The sequence below is a fragment of the Manis javanica genome, chromosome 1 (genome assembly GCF_040802235.1).
Source record: "Manis javanica isolate MJ-LG chromosome 1, MJ_LKY, whole genome shotgun sequence".
NCBI classification, from domain to species: domain Eukaryota; kingdom Metazoa; phylum Chordata; class Mammalia; order Pholidota; family Manidae; genus Manis; species Manis javanica.
Window position 1 is genome coordinate 234603756 of NC_133156.1, and position 20277 is coordinate 234624032.

At 34.9% G+C, this 20277-nt stretch overlaps 1 protein-coding gene across 10 annotated transcripts in view; it reads left to right on the forward strand.

The window, feature by feature from the left end:
- Nucleotides 1-20277, forward strand: part of ROCK2 (Rho associated coiled-coil containing protein kinase 2) — a 171186-nt gene that overhangs the window by 125711 nt on the left and 25198 nt on the right. For all 10 annotated transcript variants that reach the window (XR_012122700.1, XR_012122701.1, XR_012122699.1 and 7 more), the window contains exons 8-20: nt 192-283; nt 1050-1209; nt 2771-2831; nt 3443-3454; nt 4783-4862; nt 5008-5056; nt 5401-5536; nt 5670-5761; nt 5996-6242; nt 6613-6719; nt 9042-9201; nt 17188-17348; nt 17718-17902. Coding sequence is in view for 7 of the 10 variants with exons in the window: in XM_073216509.1 (XP_073072610.1) it covers nt 192-283; nt 1050-1209; nt 2771-2831; nt 3443-3454; nt 4783-4862; nt 5008-5056; nt 5401-5536; nt 5670-5761; nt 5996-6242; nt 6613-6719; nt 9042-9201; nt 17188-17348; nt 17718-17902 (1542 nt within the window). In the remaining 3 variants the exon portion in view is untranslated. The remainder of the gene's footprint in view (nt 1-191; nt 284-1049; nt 1210-2770; nt 2832-3442; nt 3455-4782; nt 4863-5007; nt 5057-5400; nt 5537-5669; nt 5762-5995; nt 6243-6612; nt 6720-9041; nt 9202-17187; nt 17349-17717; nt 17903-20277) is intronic.

A 20277-nucleotide genomic window follows, 5' to 3' on the forward strand; every position in this document is an offset into this window, starting at 1 on the left:
TAAATTACAGTCTTCTCAGTTTTTCTAGAGAGATCATATGCTATACAATTGAGTTTGCTTATTTTTGAGAAAAATTTAAGCTGAAACTTTTAATAAAAATACCTCAAGCCGATCTGTGATCCTTGTTGAGATAAGAGTTAATATTTTTGTTTTTCATGATCTTTTTATAATAAAATCTCTGCATTGTTTAGGGAGGTACGACTTGGGAGAAATGGGGTAGAAGAAATCAAACAACATCCTTTCTTTAAGAATGACCAGTGGAATTGGGGTAACATAAGAGAGAGTAAGTCAATAAATTTAAATATTTCCATTTTGTCGCATTTTAAATCTCATAAATTGATCCCTCTTTTGAATCAATGAGCATGTTTGATACCCTTAATGCTAACTAATTTTTAAATTGAGAGGTTTCATTTCAAATTTGTTCTGTGGCAGTATTTATAACTAAATTAATATTATTTCAATATCTCAGCCTATTTCCCAATACTTTTATAATAAATGTTACAGATTTCTTACCTTGTCAAGTTTTATGGAACTCAGTAATTTTCAGAATGGGGGAAATATAATCCTTTAATTTGAATGTTTTTGAATTAATAAAGCCATAATTACTTATGGAGACAATACTGTGATGAAAAGTAGGGTAAGCATGGTAATTCATTCTAAGTTTATGTATACTTGACATTAATTCATTTTAAGAGTAGAAATATGTCTACTTCAAGAATGTAAAACTGAAGACAAAAGAGTGTATGTGCAAGTTACTGCTGCTTGTAATTTTAATACCTAAAATAATATTGTTTTCCTTGTTTAATTGATTTATCTGTATTTAAAATTGGTCTAATGTAGTAATAAAATACTTAAAACATTTTAATTATTTGAAATGATAAGTAGAAAATTGTTACTGAAATTACCTATAGTAAATCATAATAATACATATGGTTAATATGTAATATGTTAGTATTAATACATTAATAATATGTAGTTAACATAAAATAGGGGTGGTCTCTATGTTTTTTTATTATAAATGAAATAATTCATTTCTTTTCCTTCAATAGCCGCGGCTCCTGTAGTACCTGAACTCAGCAGTGACATAGACAGCAGCAATTTTGATGACATTGAAGATGATAAAGGAGATGTAGAAACCTTCCCAATTCCTAAAGCTTTTGTGGGAAACCAGCTGCCTTTTATAGGATTTACCTACTATAGAGAAAATTTGTATGTGATTTGTAAATTTTTACTGTTTTTAGAATTTAGCTATAAAGAGTTGTCTTTGAGTTTCTGGATTATAGAAGATAAAGTGTTAGTTTGTTTTAAATTTGAGTTTTTTCAAAAAGACAATTATTTTCCATTTAATTTCATTATTTCTGAATGTTATATGATACTTACGAGTGAATGTAAGGCCGTGTTCTATATTTTTATGAGGATATAGAGTAAGACCAAATACCTGCTTTTGAAGGACCTTGTCAACTGAGATAAAAGAAAATTATATAGTCGTAATAAAGGGTAGAATGTGATACTTGCCTTTAAGTAAGGTACCCAAAAAATCTGAAATAGTTTGGAAGAAAAATAAAAGTCACATCTCTTTGGGGTGAATTAGGGAGAAATCAGAGAAGAGGTAACATTTTAGCTAGTCTAAAGATAAGAAAGTACCTTTCTTACAAGTTTTGAGTGGCTGAAAATGTGGGGAGGTTAGGTGAAAGTTGTGGGGAGATGAATAGTGGAAGCAAAAGTTTGGAATGTAAGCATACATTGGGAGCAGATTAATAGAGTCCAGTAAGGCTCAAACATAGGTATGGATTACTCTACTAGGACCACTTGGAGAACTTGATGAGACTGGGATTTTGTCTGTAATCCTTTCATGTAGCAAAGGGCCTGGCACAAGGTCATTAAATCCTGGTTGACTGAAGTGAGTATTGGGCATATGATTAGGAAATAGAATGAGTTGGAATTTAGAAGAATAATGCAGAAGGTGATTGTTATGTGCTGTGCTAAAGGACTTCTGACTTTGACAAGCAGTGAAGAGCCACTGAAACTGTCAAATAGTTGAGTGAAGCATTAAAGACATCTCTAAAATTTGAGAAACTTGGTACTGCCATGTATGTAATGGTCAGGGTGACCAGTCATAATGGTTTGCATGGACTAGTGGTTTTCCTAGACCTTTCATGCTAAAACCAGGAAAATCCCAGACAAACCAGAATGAGCTGGTCACCCTACTAACAGTGGTGTTCTAAAAACCATTGTAGTGCTTGCTGAAATGAGGATGTCAGTGCCAGGAGAAATTGAAGCATGTTTATAGACAGTAAGGACGGACCTAGTTAAGAAAGATAATTGATAAACAGAAGTGAAGATTTATGTATTAACACCTGGAGGTAAGAGATATTATCTTTGAAAAGGAGATGTCTCCTAGAAGGTTTCTAGAAAAGAAGAATAAAATAGTCTAGGAACTCAAAAGTGAGATGAAGAGAAGGAAAGTGTAGTCCCTTTTAGTGACCAATCTCAAAGGCCAGACTGGTCTTTTAAAGGCCGGAGCATCTAATAAGAGAGAGAGAGACAAGAAAAGTTCGGTATTTTAAATTCTTGAAAATGGTATAATGTCTAGAGGGGAAAATGTTACCTTGTTTAAAATGTTGAAGCAAATTAAAAGAGAAATCTTTGTGGATGGAATTTAATTCTGAGAATAACTTGGTATTAAAAAATGGAATAAATTGACACAGAATTTATTTCCTGGGACTGGGAAGAGGGACAAAAAAAATTTATTTCCTGTCTTTTCTTCTAGGTTATTAGGTGACTCTCCATCTCGTAGAGATAATGATTCAATGCAATCAAGGAAAAATGAAGTATGTATATATTTTTACTACTGTATTCCAGTCACATGTTCTAATATTTTAGTAATATCCATGTGTCTTAAAAATTCATTTGATGCTACTTTTTAAATCATTGGACATATTCCTTGTTGCAGTAAAGTTCAGCATAACATTAAGTGATTGATTTGTTTGACAAGTATCACTGTGCAAGATACAATAGCTAGTAAAAAGATGAATTATACATGGATCTCGGCTTAGTTTTAGTAGCAAAAGTGATAGAACAGGTTTATAAACAACTAGTATACTAGTTAGAAACTTTTATTATCTTAGTACTATAAAAAAGTACAGATAATAAGACATAAAGTTATAGAAATAGTGGAGGAATTCAAAATTTGAGTATTTAGGGATGAATTCATATAAATGATAATTTTATCAAACTGTTATAGTGTTTTGTAACGATTTGTAACTGCATACAAAGCTGAATCATACACATATACACATGAACATAAGTGAAGATGCTAAACATTTTTTCTCTAAACAAAAACTAAAAAGGTTGGGTTGGATAAACTTGGTTTGATTTATGTTTTAGGAATTTTGCAAAGCGTTAACAAGCACATTAATGTTCTGTGTTTTGTTTTAAATAGGAAAGTCAAGAGGTATGTTGAACACAGCAAACTTGAGAAAAACTCATCCCTGTAGCAATGTTGTGATATAGCCATGTTCCACCTAGCGTTTGGAGTACTACATCTACCCAAGAGAGAAGTTCCCAACCTTTTTTCTACCAAGTATCCCTTTTATTATGGCTCCTATGGATCTGTTGTTTAAAATATATATTATATAATTGTATTTTTATTTATCAAGGATATATAACTGGCAGTAAGAACTTCTGATTAGCATGTGGTAACTAGTGTGATCAAATTATACTAACGAATAGCAGCCAAAAAGCAGTTGAATTTAACTAGTTCATTGGCCTTTATATTTTTGTTAGGGAAAACTATAATTTTACTTAAGATATATGAAATACTTAAGAAACCATGGGAACCTAACCAGTAGAAAGAATCGAGGAAAGAACCTTGGCCTTAGGATCTAATAGACTTGGCTTGATTTTTGGCATTGCCACTTATTAGCTATGTTATCTTGGCCCATTTCTTTACTTTTTTGGATTTCTGTTTCTTTATTGAGTAGATAGAACACTACTATCTTCTTAGGGTTTTTGTTAGGATTTATGAGACATCACTTGTAAAGAGCCTGCCCCTGTACCTAAGGCACAAAAGAAAGTAAAAAACTTAAAGGAAATCTTTTATAAAGGTAATAACATTCCCAAGATGGATTATTTAATACTTTCTATAATTTTAGTTGGTTTAAATACCAACATATCTGGCTACAAGAAGATTGAAAGAATGGCAAGGAGATGACTTGTAATTAATTAGCTATCATTTATCCAAAAGAGTTATTGATCACAATTCTTCACTGTACTAGTATGCCCAGCACTGTGTATAAAGATATTAAGATGTGCTTATATTCTTCTTTTTAAGAACAGTAGTATATTTTGGGAGTGTTGAGTCAGATATTCCAAATACGTGTTTCAGATATAGACCTTTTGTGTTTATTTTATAAACATAAGTAGTGACAATATTTTCAAATAATCTGCAGAAGAATGGTAGAGGATAATCAGAGGATATCCTGTATTCATAAAGAATGAGAAACTGTGTTACAGGAGAATTCTACCAAGATTAGACCTTGTCATTCATATGTTTATATAGTATGTTCATATATACATGTGCACTCTGACAGAAAGTAAGAAATGGAGGATGTTTTTCCTGTCAATAAAAGTCACAGTAAGAAGGTACAAATATTGTATGTACCATTATAGACGAGATTACATTAAGTTGAAAGAAAAGAGAAGTTTTATCAGTTTTCTTTAAGCCTCTCATCTTTTAAATGTAACCAAACTTAATAATTATAGTTTCTTATTTTCTGACAGATTCAGAAAAAACTATACACATTAGAAGAACACCTCAGCACTGAGATACAAGCCAAGGAGGAACTAGAGCAAAAGTGCAGGTATGTTTATGGATAATTAAATATTTTAAAGTTTAAGTTTAAACATTTCACTAAAAAAAGTCTACAAAGTAATTATCTGATTATTTGAACATTTATGGTAAATGTTTTTTATTGTGAATTTACTGTTCCTTTTGAAATTCTTTAGATCTGTTAATACTCGCCTAGAGAAAATAGCAAAGGAACTAGAAGAAGAGGTAAAGTTATCTACACTTTCACTGACATTTTTGTTCATAAAAAATTTTGATGCCTGACTTACCTACAGAGTCCCTTAATGTATTAATACATATTAATGCATATCTTGATATATTGTAAAATCTTACAGCATCAGTGGACTTTGTTTTAGTAAACAAAGCACATAGGTTCTAATTATTTGAGTAGAATGCTGTTTTAAAAATATTGCAAATGTAGCTTTAACAAAACAGCAGAGCCTTTTTTTGTTTTGTTTTAAGGTCTTTTTTTATCTGCTTGAAATAACAAATGGTTTCATTTGGTTTTTGTACATACTTTACTTTGATAATAACTTCAAGCATTATTTCAGATTACCTTAAGGAAAAATGTGGAATCAGCATTAAGACAATTAGAAAGAGAAAAGGCACTTCTTCAGCACAAAAATGCAGAATACCAGCGGAAAGCTGATCATGAAGCAGACAAGAAACGGAATTTGGAAAATGATGGTTTGTGGTGTAGAATATTAAAAACTTACTGAGAAAAAAATTCTACCAAGTAGTAATATACGAAATAATGCGTGTGTATGTATGCGTCTGTGTGTTGTGTTGAATCTTGCCACTGAAATGCTTTTTATCATAGTTAACAGTTTGAAAGATCAACTTGAAGATTTGAAAAAAAGAAACCAGAACTCTCAAATATCCACTGAGAAAGTGAATCAACTCCAGAGACAAGTAGGTAGATCCCAATTTGTAATAAGGGTATTACATTTTATTTATGACTACCTATTAACATTAGTTTTAATTGAGAATGTTACAAAAGGCCTTTGCCTCTAATTTTAAAGGGAAATCATTAGGATAATGCTTCTTTTTTGTTTGATTTATAATGGGGTAACAAATTGAAGTATTTTCATTGTATATGTATATCTGTGTGTGTATGTTACTGTTTACTTATGAATTGAATAACAGCTGGATGAAACCAATGCTCTGCTGCGAACAGAATCTGATACTGCAGCCCGGTTAAGAAAAACCCAGGCAGAAAGTTCAAAACAGATTCAGCAGCTGGAATCAAACAACAGAGATCTGCAAGATAAAAATTGCCTGCTGGAGACTGCCAAGTTAAAACTTGAAAAGGAATTTATCAATCTTCAGTCCATTCTAGAATCTGAAAGAAGGGACCGAACCCATGGATCAGAGATAATTAATGATTTACAAGGTATTGTAGACTGCACTTCAATTCATCTTGATTTCATATTTTGGAAATAACATTAGGTGATGGATAATATGATGGAGTGGTCTATTTCTGAATATATTGCTCTGTTATGTAAATCAGGGTATTAGAAATACATAGATACAAAATTTTATGAATCAACAACTTACAAGCTAGTATGAAGTGTTTTAAGTATTGAACCAACTCTGAAAGGTGATAGATTGGGTTCCAGTTGAATTAACTGTAAAGCACTGTACGAACAATTATAAAACTTCTGCTCATAAATAATACCTCCCAATGAGGTGACTTTCAAGTTTTTTACTCTTAATATACATGCTTAGTAGATTTACTGTTTTTAAAAATGTTGTAATTCTAGGTAGAGTATCTGGCCTAGAAGAAGATTTAAAGAATGGCAAAATCTTACTAGCAAAAGTAGAGATGGAGAAGAGACAGCTACAGGAGAGATTTACTGATTTGGAAAAGGTAAAACATGTTAAGCTTTACATTTGTCTGAGAAAATGACTGTAGAGTTTCAGATTAGAAAGCTTACTCTAAAGAGAAATCAGTAACTGAAATATTTCCACATGCTTAGAGTCTTATATTTAGACTTGATTGTATAGATTAGGGATAGATATATTTTAAAGCTTACTATGGCACAAGCAGCCCTTAGTATGTTAGACGCTTATGAAGGGAGAGACTCTCCTGAAGTGTGCACAATAAGGATCCCTCCCTAGGGATCCAAGGAAAACTCTTAATTTAGACTTAAGTTTTAAAAATGATAAAATTGTCATGACTTATTTAGAAGGTTTTCTTGAAAAAAATACTGTAAGCCAGGGATAATTTCTAGGTTCTGTGCAGTTAGTATGTTATTTTCATTCACTGTTTATTCATTTTAATATTTAGTGTGTCATCTGTTGTAGAAATATCAGGATGCAGTCCTTGTTTTTAACAGTCTCATAGTCTAATGGGTAATTCCTGAAGTAATATAAAGCACACAGATAATTCTTTGCAGAGTGGTACATAGAATGGTAGAGGTATAGACAAGGTATGTGGGGTGCACAGGATGAACCCTTACTTGGCAGTGCAGAGTCGGATGATAGCATAAAGGTACATTTGGAATTGGGGATGATGGCATAAGCAAAAGCACAGAGGATGGAAAATAAAAAAGGCATGTTTGTTTATTTAAGTAGAAACCGTTCAGTATTTCTAGAGTATAAAGTAGGGATCAACAGATTTTAATTGTCTAAGGGAAAGACAGTAAATATTTCAGGCTTTGCAAGCCATGTGATCTCTTTTGCAACTATGCAGCTCTGCTACAGTATGTAAAAAATGGAAATGGCAGTGGTCCAGTGAAATTTTACCAAAATAGGCATCAGGCCAAAACTGGCCTGCAATCTGGAATATGGTCCTCACATGAGAGTATAAGGAATTCAGTGGACAGAGTGAGGCTACAGGCTAAGCATCAGCTAGGTCATCTAAGACTCTGAATACTCTGTTAAGAAACTTAGTTTCTCTAAGTAATGAATTAGCCACTAAAGGGCTTTAAATTGAATGATCTTATTAGAGGTACATTTAAGATCAACTGTGTACCATGTGGAGAATAGATTTGAGGAGGAAAGACAAGAGGTAGGGAGATTTGTCAGTCTTTTTCAGTAATTCAAATAATGGAGACAATTCAGATAGTGCTACAGGGACTGAAAGGATAGAAAATAGGGATGAATCTGAGAAATATTTGGCAGCACTTAGTGATTAATTGGATGTGGCATGTGAGTAGTACTCAAAGATGAGTCCCACGTTCCTAATTCATGAGAAGATATATAGTGGTGTTATTAATTAATAAAGAATAAAGGAAAAATAGCTCTTTTAGAGGAAGCAGTGATAAATCCATCTTAATCCTAAATTTAAGATGTCTGTGAATCAGCTGAATCAGGATGTCTACAAGACATAAGCAATAAGCTATGGAAGTGAAAACTAGAAATACTTGAGAGTGATCAGCATGCAGGTAGCTAAAACTATCTGGATGGAAGGGCCCATTCAGGGAAGAAATTGTTTAGAGAAGTGGTATTTCAGGGCTGAGTAGATTATTCTTTTAGGGGATTATATCACTTGAAAAGATTGTTTTTGGTATTAAAGATATTATTTGAAAAACAAAAGAAATATTTATATATGATACAAGCTGTGGAAAACAAGGACTTAGAAAATAGAGGATATACAGAAAATAGGTTGACTATTATTTATGATTGTTAACAATTCTCAATTTAAAACAAGTCTATGTGGAAAATAGAGTGAATGGTAGAGGATACTGAGATGTGTTTTTTTAGATGAACAGCAGCCAAAAATGTTAGGTATATTTTGAAAGTTTGAGAAATAATGATAGAAAGAGAAGCATGGTGGCTAAAGAATGCTACCCCCAGAGAACACCAGCTTTGAAGGGGCAGCTGACAGAAAAGATGAGAAGCAGGATGGGGAATGCCAGATGCGTTTCGTGTCAGGTATGTCAAAGAAGTAGTTTCAAGGAAACAGTTCAAATGAGAAGAAGACTGAAAAGTGTCTGTTTAGTTTGAGATGCCGTTGGTCTTTTGATTGAGATCAAATGATGTCCAGGTCTCAAAACGGTTGAGGTGTGAGAGGTGTGTGTGTACAGTGGGAAATGGGCAGGTAGATACGTAGATTACTGTGATAAGAAGTTTGAATGAAGAAGGGAAGGAAAATATTAAACATTCTTAGTCTATAAAAAACAACTAAGTTTTTGAGATTACGAGCCAGTCTTTTTTGTTGATAGCTGCCATTTTAAATCTTTAATAGGAAAAAAACAACATGGAAATAGATATGACATACCAACTAAAAGTTATGCAGCAGAGCTTGGAACAAGAAGAAGCTGAACACAAGGCTACAAAAGCACGGCTGGCAGATAAAAATAAGATTTATGAATCCATTGAAGAAGCTAAATCAGAAGCCATGAAAGGTAGACATTTTTGTAAGAGGGTTTTCCAGCAGCATTTTACTAAGAATTGAGTCTGTATTCAACTCTGATTTTGAAAAAGACTTGTGTTTTATTGCCACATGTTGGAAACTAAAAGAGAAAGACCATCAGGGAAACTTTACGTGTGTGTGTATGTGTGTGTGTATATTTTTTTCCCTTTTATGGCAAGAATCATTTCTAAGATAGTTAGACCCAAACACAAAATTGTTCAACCAAATTTTTCAGAGAAATTAATATTTCAGTTTTATCAACAGTAACAGATATACAGTGTGAATTTCTAGATAGATCTCAGATTTGAGGGATGTGCTCTTTCTGCAGTATTAAGTTTGACATTTCACCAGCTTGTTTTATAAAATTCATACCAGTTATGCAAGATACTATGATTTAAAAATAATAGCTGACATAACTGGAATATAAGTTCAGTGAATATTTTGTACTCTGGCATGATGAAGAAACTAGATAGATTTGATCAAAGCCATGCAGTATGGCCTACCAATGAATTACTAGTTACATGACCTAGTAACAGAAAGTTTATATGCCTTATTTCCTGTGACCATGGCTTAAACTTTCTGTGTCTTGTTTCCTGTAAAAGGACAATTACAGTATTAGTTTTTTGTGAAAACTATGTTCAATGATACATGAAAGGTACCTAGAAATGCTATTTATTATTAGCTAGTGTTTGAAAAATAGTGCCATTTTTCAACTTTTGAAGACAATTCATTAAAATCTGAAAACTCTTACCTAATGTAACTTTATAATAAATGTTACTAGATGGTGAGCATTAAGTTTAAAAGAGCAGAGGAACTTAACTGGTTTTGAACAGATTTCTAAACAGTATATCAAAGACAGTTCTTTAACTGTAATACTTAAAATATAAATTGAAATCATTTGATTAGACAAATTTTGCCTGCTTTTTTTTTAAAGTTTGAATTACACTTAATTTTTAATTTTGGTATCATTAATCTACAATTACATGAAGAACATTATGTTTACTAGGCTCCCCCCTTCACCAAGTCCTCCTAACAAACCCCATTACAGTTACTGTCCATCAGCATAGTAAGATGCTGTAGAATCACTACTTGTCTTCTCTGTGTTGCACAGCTCTCCCCGTATCCCCCTCCCCCATTATTCATACTAATTGTAAGGCCCCCTTTCTTTTTCCCCACCCTTGTCCCTCCCTTCCCACCCATCCTCCCCAGTCCCTTTCCCTTTGATAACTGTTAGTCTATTCTTGGGTTCTGTGAGTCTGCTGCTGTTTTGTTCCTTCAGTTTTCCTTTGTTCTTATACTCCACATATGAGTGAAATCATTTGGTACTTGTCTTTCTCCGCCTGGCTTATTTCACTGAGCATAATACCATCTAGCTCCATCCATGTTGTTGCAAATGGTAGGATTTGTTTTCTTCTTATGGCTGAATAATATTCCATTGTGTATATGTACCACATCTTCTTTATCCATTCATCTACTGATGGACACTTAGGTTTCTTCCATTTCTTGGCTATTGTAAATAGTGCTGCAAGAAACATAGGGGTGCATCTGTCTTTTTCAAACTGGGCTACTGCATTCTCAGGGTAAATTCCTAGAAGTGGAATTCCTAGGTCAAATGGTATTTCTATTTTGAGCTCTTTGAGGAACCTCCATATTGCTTTCCACAATGGTTGAACTAATTTACATTCCCACCAGCAGTGTAGGAGGGTTCCCCTTTCTCCACAACCTCACCAACATAACATTGTTTGTCTTTTGGATGGTGGCAATCCTTACTGGTGTGAGGTGATATCTCATTGTGGTTTTAATTTGCATTTCTCTGATGACTAGCGATGTGGAGCATCTTTTCATGTGTCTGTTGGCCATCTGAATTTCTTCTTTGGAGAACTGTTCAGTTCCTTTGCCCATTTTTTTATTGGATCATTTACTTTATGTTTGTTGAGGTGCGTGAGCTCTTTATATATTTTGGATGTCAACCCTTTATCGGATGTTTCATTTATGAATGCATTCTCCCATACTGTAGGGTACCTTTTTGTTCTATTGATGGTGTCCTTTGCTGTACAGAAGCTTTTTAGCATGATATAGTCCCACTTGTTCATTTTTGCTTTTGTTTCCCTTGCCTGGGGAGATATGTTCATGAAGAAGTTGCTAGTGTTTATGTCTAAGAGATTTTTGCCTATGTTTTTTTCTAAGAGTTTTATGGTTTCATGACGTACATTCAGGTCTTTGATCCATTTTGAATTTCCTTTTGTGTATTGGGTTAGACAGTGATCCAGTTTCATTCTCTTACATGTAGCTGTCCAGTTTTGCCAGCACCAACTGTTGAAGAGACAGTCATTTCCCAATGTATGTGCATGGCTCCTTTATCATATATTAATTGACCATATATGTTTGGGTTAATGTCTGGAGTCTCTATTCTGTTCCACTGGTCTGTGGGTCTGTTTTTGTGCAGTACCAAATTGTCTTGATTACTGTGGCTTTGAAGTAGAGCTTGAAGTTGGGGAGCGAGATCCCCCCCCCCTACTTTATTCTTCCTTCTCAGGGTTGCTTTGGCTATTCGGGATCTTTTATGTTTCCATGTGAATTTTTGAACTATTTGTTCCAGTTCATTGAAGAATGCTGTTGGTAATCTGATAGGGATTGCATCGAATCTGTATATTGCTTTGGGCAGGATGGCCATTTTGATGATATTAATTCTTCCTAGCTAAGAACATGGGATGAGTTTCCATTTGTTAGTGTCCTTTTTAATTTTTAAGAGTGTCTTGTAGTTTTCAGGGTATAGGTCTTTCACTTCCTTGGTTAGGTTTATTCCTCGGTATTTTATTCCTTTTGATGCAATTGTGAATGGAATTGTTTTCCTGATTTCTCTTTCTATTAGTTCATTGTTAGTGTACAGGAAAGCCACAGATTTCTGTGTATTATTTTTGTATCCTGCAACTTTGCTGAATTCAGATATTAGTTCTAGTAGTTTTGGAGTGGAGTCTTTAGGGTTTTTTATATATAGTATCATGTCATCTGCAAATAGTGACAGTTTGACTTCTTTACCAATCTGGATTCCTTGTATTTCTTTGTTTTGTCTGATTGCCGTGGCTAGGACCTCCAGTACTATGTTGAATAACAGTGGGAGAGCGGGCATCCCTGTCTTGTTCCCGATCTCAGAGGAAAAGCTTTCAGCTTCTCACTGTTCAGTATGATGTAGGCTGTGGGCTTATCATATATGGCCTTTGTTATGTTGAGGTACTTGCCCTCTATACTCATTTTGTTGAGAGTTTTTATCATGAATGGATGTTGAATTTTGTCGAATGCTTTTTCAGCGTCTATGGAGATGATCATGTGGTTTTTGTCCTTTTTGTTGATGTGGTGGATGATGTTGATGGATTTTCCAGTGTTGTACCATCCTTGCATCCCTGGGATGAATCCCACTTGGTTATGGTGTATGATCCTTTTGATGTATTTTTGAATTCGGTTTGCTAATTTTGCATCTACGTTCATCAGGGATATTGGTCTGTAATTTTCTTTTTTGGTGGGGTCTTTGCCTAGTTTTGGTGTTAGGGTGATGTTGGCTTTATAGATTGAGTTTGGGAGTATTCCCTCCTCTTCTATTTTTTTGGAAAACTTTAAGGAGAATGGGTATTATGTCTTCTCTGTATGTCTGATAAAATTGCGAGGTAAATCCATCTGGCCCGGGGGTTTTGTTCTTGGGTAGTTTTTTGATTACTGCTTCAATATCATTGCTGGTAATTGGTCTGTTTAGATTTTCTGTTTTTTCCTTGGTTGGTCTTGGAATGTTGAGTTTTCCTAGGAAATTGTCCATTTCTTCTAGGTTTTCTAGCTTGTTAGCATATAGGTTTTCATAGTAGTCTCTAATAATTCTTTGTATTTCTGTGGGGTCCGTCGTGATTTTTTCTTTCTCGTTTCTGATTCTGTTGATGTGTATTGATTTTCTTTTAATAAGTCTGGCTAGAGGCTTATCTATTTTGTTTATTTTCTCAAAGAACCAGCTCTTGGTTTCATTGGTTTTTTTCTATTGTTTTATTCTTCTCAATTTTATTTATTTCTTCTCTGATCTTTATTATGTCCCTCCTTCTGCTGACTTTAGGCCTCATTTGTTCTTCTTTTTACAATTTTGATAATTGTGACTTTAGACTATTCATTTGGGATTGTTCCTCCTTCTTTAAATATGCCTGTATTGCTATATACCTTCCTCTTAAGACTGCTTATGCTGCGTCCCACATAAGTTGGGGCTTTGTGTTGTCATTTGTTTCCATATATTGCTTGATTGCTATTTTGATTTGGTCGTTGATCCATTGATTATTTGGGAGCATGTTGTTAAGCCTCCATGTGTTTGTGAGTCTTTTTGCTTCCTTTGTACAATTGATTTCTAGTTTTATGCCTTTGTGGTCTGAAAAGTTGGTTGGTAGAATTTCAGTCTTTTTGAATTTACTGAGGCTCTTTTTGTGGCCTAGTATGTGGTCTATTCTGGAGAATGTTCCATGTGCACTTGAGAAGAATGTGTATCCTGTTGCTTTTGGATGTAGATTTCTATAGATGTCTATTAGGTCCATCTGTTCTAGTGTGTTGTTCAGTGCCTCTGTGTCCTTACTTATTTTCTGTCTGGTGGATCTGTCCTTTGGAGTGAGTGGTGTGTTGAAGTCTCCTAAAATGAATGTATAGCATTCTATTTCCTCCTTTAATTCTGTTAGTATTTGTTTCACATATGTCGGTGCTCCTGTATTGGGTGCATATATATTTATAATGGTTATATCCTCTTGTTGGATTGGCCCCTTTATCATTATATAATGGCCTTCTTTATCTCTTGTGACTGTCTTTGTTTTGAAATCTATTTTGTCTGATACTAGTACTGTAACACCTGCTTTTTTCTTCCTGTTGTTTGCATGAAATATCTTTTTCCATCCCTTGGCTTTTAGTTTATGCTTGTCTTTGGGTTTAAGGTGAGTTTCTTGTAAGCAGCATATAGATGGGTCTTGCTTTTTTATCCGTTCTATTACTCTGTGTCTTTTGATTGGTGCATTCAGTCCATTTACATTTAGGGTGATTATTAAAAGATATGTACTTATTGCCATTGCAGGGTTTAGATTTGTGGTTACCAAAGGTTCAAGGTTAGCTTCTTTACTACCTTACTGTCTAACTTAACTCACTTATTGGGCTATTATAAACACTGTCTGATGATTCTTTATTTCTCTCCCTCCTTATTCCTCCTCCTCCATTCTTTATATGTTGGGTGTTTTATTCTGTGCTCTTATATGTTTCCTTTGCCTGCTTTTGTGGGTAGTTGATTTTATTTTTTACCTTTAGTTAGTATTTGGTTGGTCTGCTTTCTTTGCTGTGATTTTATTTTCTCTGGTGACATCTAGTTAGCCTTAGGAGTGCTTCCATCTAGAGCAGTCCCTCTAAAATACCCTGTAGTGGTGTTTTGTGGGAGCAAATTCCCTCAACTTTTGCTTGTTTTGGAATTGTTTAATCCCTCCTTCATATTTAAATGATAATCGTGCTGGATACAGTACCCTTGGTACTAGGCCCTTCTGTTTCATTGCATTAAATATATCATGCCATTCTCTTCTGGCCTGTAAGGTTTCTGTTGTGAAGTCTGATGAGAGCCTGATGGGTTTTCCTTTGTAGGTGACCCTTTTCCTCTGTCTAGCTGCCTTTAAAACTGTCCTTGTCCTTGATCTTTGCCATTTTAATTATTATGTGTCTTGGTGTTGTCCTTCTTGGGTCCATTCTGTTGGGAGTTCTGTTTGCTTCCTTGGTCTGAATGACTATTTCCTCCCCCAGTTTGGGGAAGTTTCAGCAATTATTTCTTCAAATACACTTTCTATCCCTTTTTCTCTCTCTTCTTCTGGTACCCCTATAATGCAGATATTGTTCCTTTTGGATTGGTTACACAGTTCTCTTAATATTGTTTCATTTCTGGAGATTCTCTTATCTCTCTCTGCATCAGCTTCTCTGCGTTCCTGTTCTCTGGTTTCTATTCCATTAACGGCCTCTTGGATCTCGTCCATTCTGCTTTTAAGTCCTTCCAGAGATTATTTTATTTCTATAGTGACCCTCCCTACTTTGTCCGTTAACTCTTGCATTTTTCTCTGCATCTTCATCAACATGCTTATGACCATTATTTTGAATTCTTTTTCAGGAAGATTGGTTAGGTCTGTCTCCCCAAGCTCCTTCTCAGGGGTTGTCTCTGTTAGTCTGGTCTGGATCAAATTCTGCCTTTTCATGGTGATAGAGGTAGTTGTGGGGAGTTGGCACGTGTGTCATCTGAGAGAATGTCCCTTGCTAGTTTGTGGCCCTCCTCTCCTGTGAGAACAGCGACCCCTAGTGGCTTGTGCTGGGCAGCTGTGTGCAGACGGGGTCTCTGATTCTGGCCTGGGCTGCTGTTGAGCTCTGCACGGCTGCTGTGGGTGTGGCTGGCCTCAGGCTGCTGCTCCACTATGGCAGGGCCACGCTGGAGGGGGAATGGGCAGGAGGCTGTTTATCTCCATGAGGGGCCTCCAAGCTGTGCTGTCGTCCAGGGGGTTAGGGCGCCCAGAGTTCCCTGGGATTCCCAGCTGCTGGGCTCAGTGCTCCGGGATGCTTCTGTCCAGCTGTGAGGCCCCTGTCCCTTTAAGACCTTCAAAATGCACTTGCTTTTCTTTTGTCCCAGGGGCACCAGCTGCAGGGACCCGCTCACAGGTCTTACTGTCCTGTTTCCGTAGTATCCAGCACACCACGCACTGTGTGTCTGCACTCTGGTGCGGATGGCTAGGGCTGGGTATTTAGCAGTCCTGGGCTCCCTCTCCCTCCCCACTCTGACTCCTCTCCTCCCACCGGAAGCTGGGGCAAGGGGTGCTCGGGTCCTGCCGGGCCACGGCTTGTATCTTACCCCCTTCGTGAGGTGCTGGGTTCTCACAGGTGTAGATGTAGCCTGGCTGTTGTCCTGTATCTTCTGGTCTCTCTTTTAGGGATAGTTGTATTCGTTGTATTTTCAAAAAAATATATACGGTTTTGGGAGGAGATTTCCGCTGCTCTACTCATGCTGCCATCTTGACTCCTTCTCTACATTTAGTTTTTATTAGATATTACGTGCCTGCTTTTCTTAATAAACCAAATTAAAAATTTTCAAATCATTTAAAAAATACAGGAAAATATAAAGAAGTAAATAAAAATTGCCCGGACTCCTAAATCAGCATGGTCTTTTATATACTTCTTCAGTTGTCTGTACTATTTTGCTTTCTTTCTGTTAAAGACTGTTGTGAACATTTTCTTAGGTTATTAAGAATTCTCTTTAAATAGTGAGCAATTATCAAGTGCTTGCCATATGTCAGGCTGCATTTAAGTGCTACATATACATTGACTCAAAGCCTTAATAACATCATTAATAGAGTAAGTGCTATTATCACCATTCTAGAGAAGGAAACTGGACTTCAGAGAGGTTAACTACCTTGTCCATTCAAATAATCAGAAAGTGTCAGAGCCAGAGTTTAAACTGAGGAAGTTTGATTCCAGAGTCATGCCCTTTACCATCTCCTTAACACATAATTTTCATCCTCTGCATAGTAATATGCTAATATGGAAGGAGCTATAAAAGTCATAGAATCTTCCTGGAATGTTTTAAGGTAAGAATAATAACACTGGGAGGCACAGAGTAGCAGGTAGTTAAAAGAAATCATTATTTAAAAGGTGAAGTCTTTATTTAAAAGATGTATGCTAGAACTGTAAGTAAATGCAGAATTATTTTACTTCCATTAGAATAGATATAATACTGCAGGGCATAGTAGATTTTTGTACCTTGCGCATGAAAAACCTAATTTTTAATCTCAAAATGGTTGGTATTTCAAATACATTGAGAAGTGGTAAAAATACTGGGAATTAAAAAACTATTTTTAAGGTAGCATTATTTACTGTAATTTTTATTAGTACTCTCATGTATTTGATGTAATTCTTTTGTTTGTAAATTCATGATTGTCTATTTTTGTGGCAATAGAAATGGAGAAAAAGCTGTTGGAGGAAAGGACTTTAAAACAGAAAGTGGAAAACCTGTTGCTGGAAGCTGAAAAAAGATGCTCTATATTTGATTGTGATCTCAAACAGTCCCAGCAGAAAATAAATGAACTCCTGAAGCAGAAGGATGTGCTAAATGAAGATGTAAGCATGAAGTTTACTAATAAATAATGATAAACTTTAATTAATAGTAAATGTTTATTTGTAAAGGTTCAATTATGTTTTCAGAATTAAAAATTTTTTCTTGTAAAATAATGTTCAGACATTTAATTTTACTGAATTTGGATGATGGACTAAATGAATGATAATTAAAAAATTTTTTAATTTATTTTTACTTTAAAATATATTTTATTTTAAAGATATTATCAAAACCACAAAAATACTTTATTGTGAAATGAATTAGCTACCTGAAGTCAAAAGTCTGTTTTATATGATCATATTTGTTGCCAGTTTCATTGATAAGAAAATCAAATTAATTTATATATATACTAAGTACTCAATTTATTTTTTTAGGTTAGAAACTTGACATTAAAAATAGAGCAAGAAACTCAGAAGCGCTGCCTTACCCAAAATGACCTGAAGATGCAAACACAGCAAGTTAACACACTAAAAATGTCAGAAAAACAGTTAAAGCAAGAGAACAATCATCTCATGGAAATGAAAATGAGCCTGGAAAAACAGAATGCTGAACTTCGAAAGTAAGTTCAGACAAAGTTTTACTAATAAATACTGCTATCCACATGTAAATTATCTTAGTTTTGTTTTATCTGAGGATTTGCTTTTGACTTTTATTTTCTTGACTATATTTTCTCTTTCTTCCTATACAAATAATATGTTTAGTGCCACTGTTATTCTTCAGGAAGATTATATTTGCTTCCCCAACAGTTTTAACTACACCAACCTTATTATTATTCATTAATAGAGTGTTGGTGTTGGAGCAGAAGAACATGTCTTGGATTTTTCACTCCATGCTCTTCAGATTTCTTCCACACAACTGTCTCTTAAGTGTATTGCCTTTAGTTTCTGGGACTTGTTTGTTCCTTTAGTTTCTGGGACTTGGAAATGTTTAATTAAGCAAGTACTATATAAATTTCTAAATCATTTTTTAGGATATACTCTGGTACTCTAATTTACTTAGAAAACAGAAAACATGTTAAAGTAATTTTAAAGTATACATAAATATACTGTAAAAGTTTGTCTCATTCAGTCATTAGTAGTATAATTACTTCTTCCCGGTCATGACCAAGTGTCATACTGGATCCCAGCTATTTGATGAGAGGCAGTACAGTGGAATGGAAAGAATATAGGCTTCAGAACCGGAGAGATCAAGGTGTGAATCCCAGTTCCACTACTTACTAGCTGACCAACATTGGGCAGAATATTTAATGTATCTGTCTTTTATCACACCTATGAAAGAGGGCAATAATAGCTTCTTTGTTAGGGATCTTGTAAAGGATAACAATGATATATTCATACCACCTAGCTCCCAGTAAAACATAGGGACTATTACTACTACAACTATTGCTGTTACTACTACTGCTACTGTGACTGTTCTCCTTTTATTGCTAATTGTCTGCTTTTTACAAACCTGTGACAAGCCATTAGGATTGATGCTATCTAGGAAAGGATGGTCAAAATGGTTTTGTTCTTTTTGCTGATCTGTTGCCTGGGTGAAGTCTATACTTTTAAACCTCATGAGATTTCAACTTTTAAAAGTTGAAATTAGAAACTTAAACAATATTCAGACATTTTTGTCTTTTTCATGTTTTTATGTGTGGTGTTTGGCTTTTTTTCCTGTATATTAATTAGCTTTATTATTCTCTCTCATTTTAGGCTAGCATTTTCCATGTATCAGAAAACTTAATCCTTTAAGGACAAACTCTAGAGATAAATCCTATAGCATCATTTATTTGGAGAGACCCTGATTTGACTTTCCTGGATCCCAAGTTGAGAAAGTACCCCCAGTCCTGGAATGGAAGTCATGGGCCCAGCTTTGGTCAAGAGCATAAGCTATGAATTCTAGGTTCTAGGGAATAGTTTTAAGTCCACTTGACTGAACAGATTTTCTCCATTGTGTCTGTTCTAATAAGAATGTTTATATGAATGCAAGAGCTAGTTAAACATCTCGATTGTGTTTCTTCTCTTGTTCTAATTATACTTTGTTTATGCCTAAATTTATGGCATTCCATATATATGCTTTTTATTTTCATTATGAGGGCACACAGATCTGTTGTTTACTAATCCCTCAGTTCCTAACCCTCCTCCCCAAATACACCCACATTTGCTATCTTAACCACCTAATGCATTGTAAGTTCATTGAATGGCAGGAATCCTTGGTTTATATTGTGCTCTTAGCTCCTGAGTAATGTCTTTCACATAGTATGTCCTCAATAAATGTTGCATGAATGCATATCTGTTCTGTGTAAGGCACCAGTAGTCACTGGTGGGGGATTCAAAAATGAATCAGGTACACTTCTGACCTTTAAGAACCATGCTAGCATTTTATCAGAAATCATTCCTTAGGGGGAGGTAAAATGGGGACATAAATAATAGGAATATAAGGTAAAAAAAAAAAAGCCATGTGATGGGAATTTACATATGAAGTGCTGCACAGGCTTTCATTTGAACATCTTTTCTTCCTTCCAAGATGCCAGTTAAACTCTAATAAAGGAATTTTTTAAATGAATAAACCCACATCAAGAATTACAATGAATTGGAGGACAGGAAGTTCCTTTAATTAATGAGGTAGTGACAAGTGGATAGAAACCTTATGACTCATGAAGTAGAGCAAAGGAAGCCACAGCAGGAGAATGTATGAAGAGGGATATAAGTGAAAAAAGAAATGTTTCATTATTCAAAGCAGATATCTTGAAGGGCTGGAGTAAGATGTGATGCTATAAATGGAACAATCTGCTGATCATATAACTCTCACCACCTCTAAAGAAATTGCACACACGTGCTGTGGATAATTAGAACAGCAGTATGGGGTCAGCAGCTCATAGAAAAGCCTTTCTTATTCTGGCAGTTAGGGGTGCCCCTGCTTAATGCTGACTTTTTAAGACTGTTCATCTTA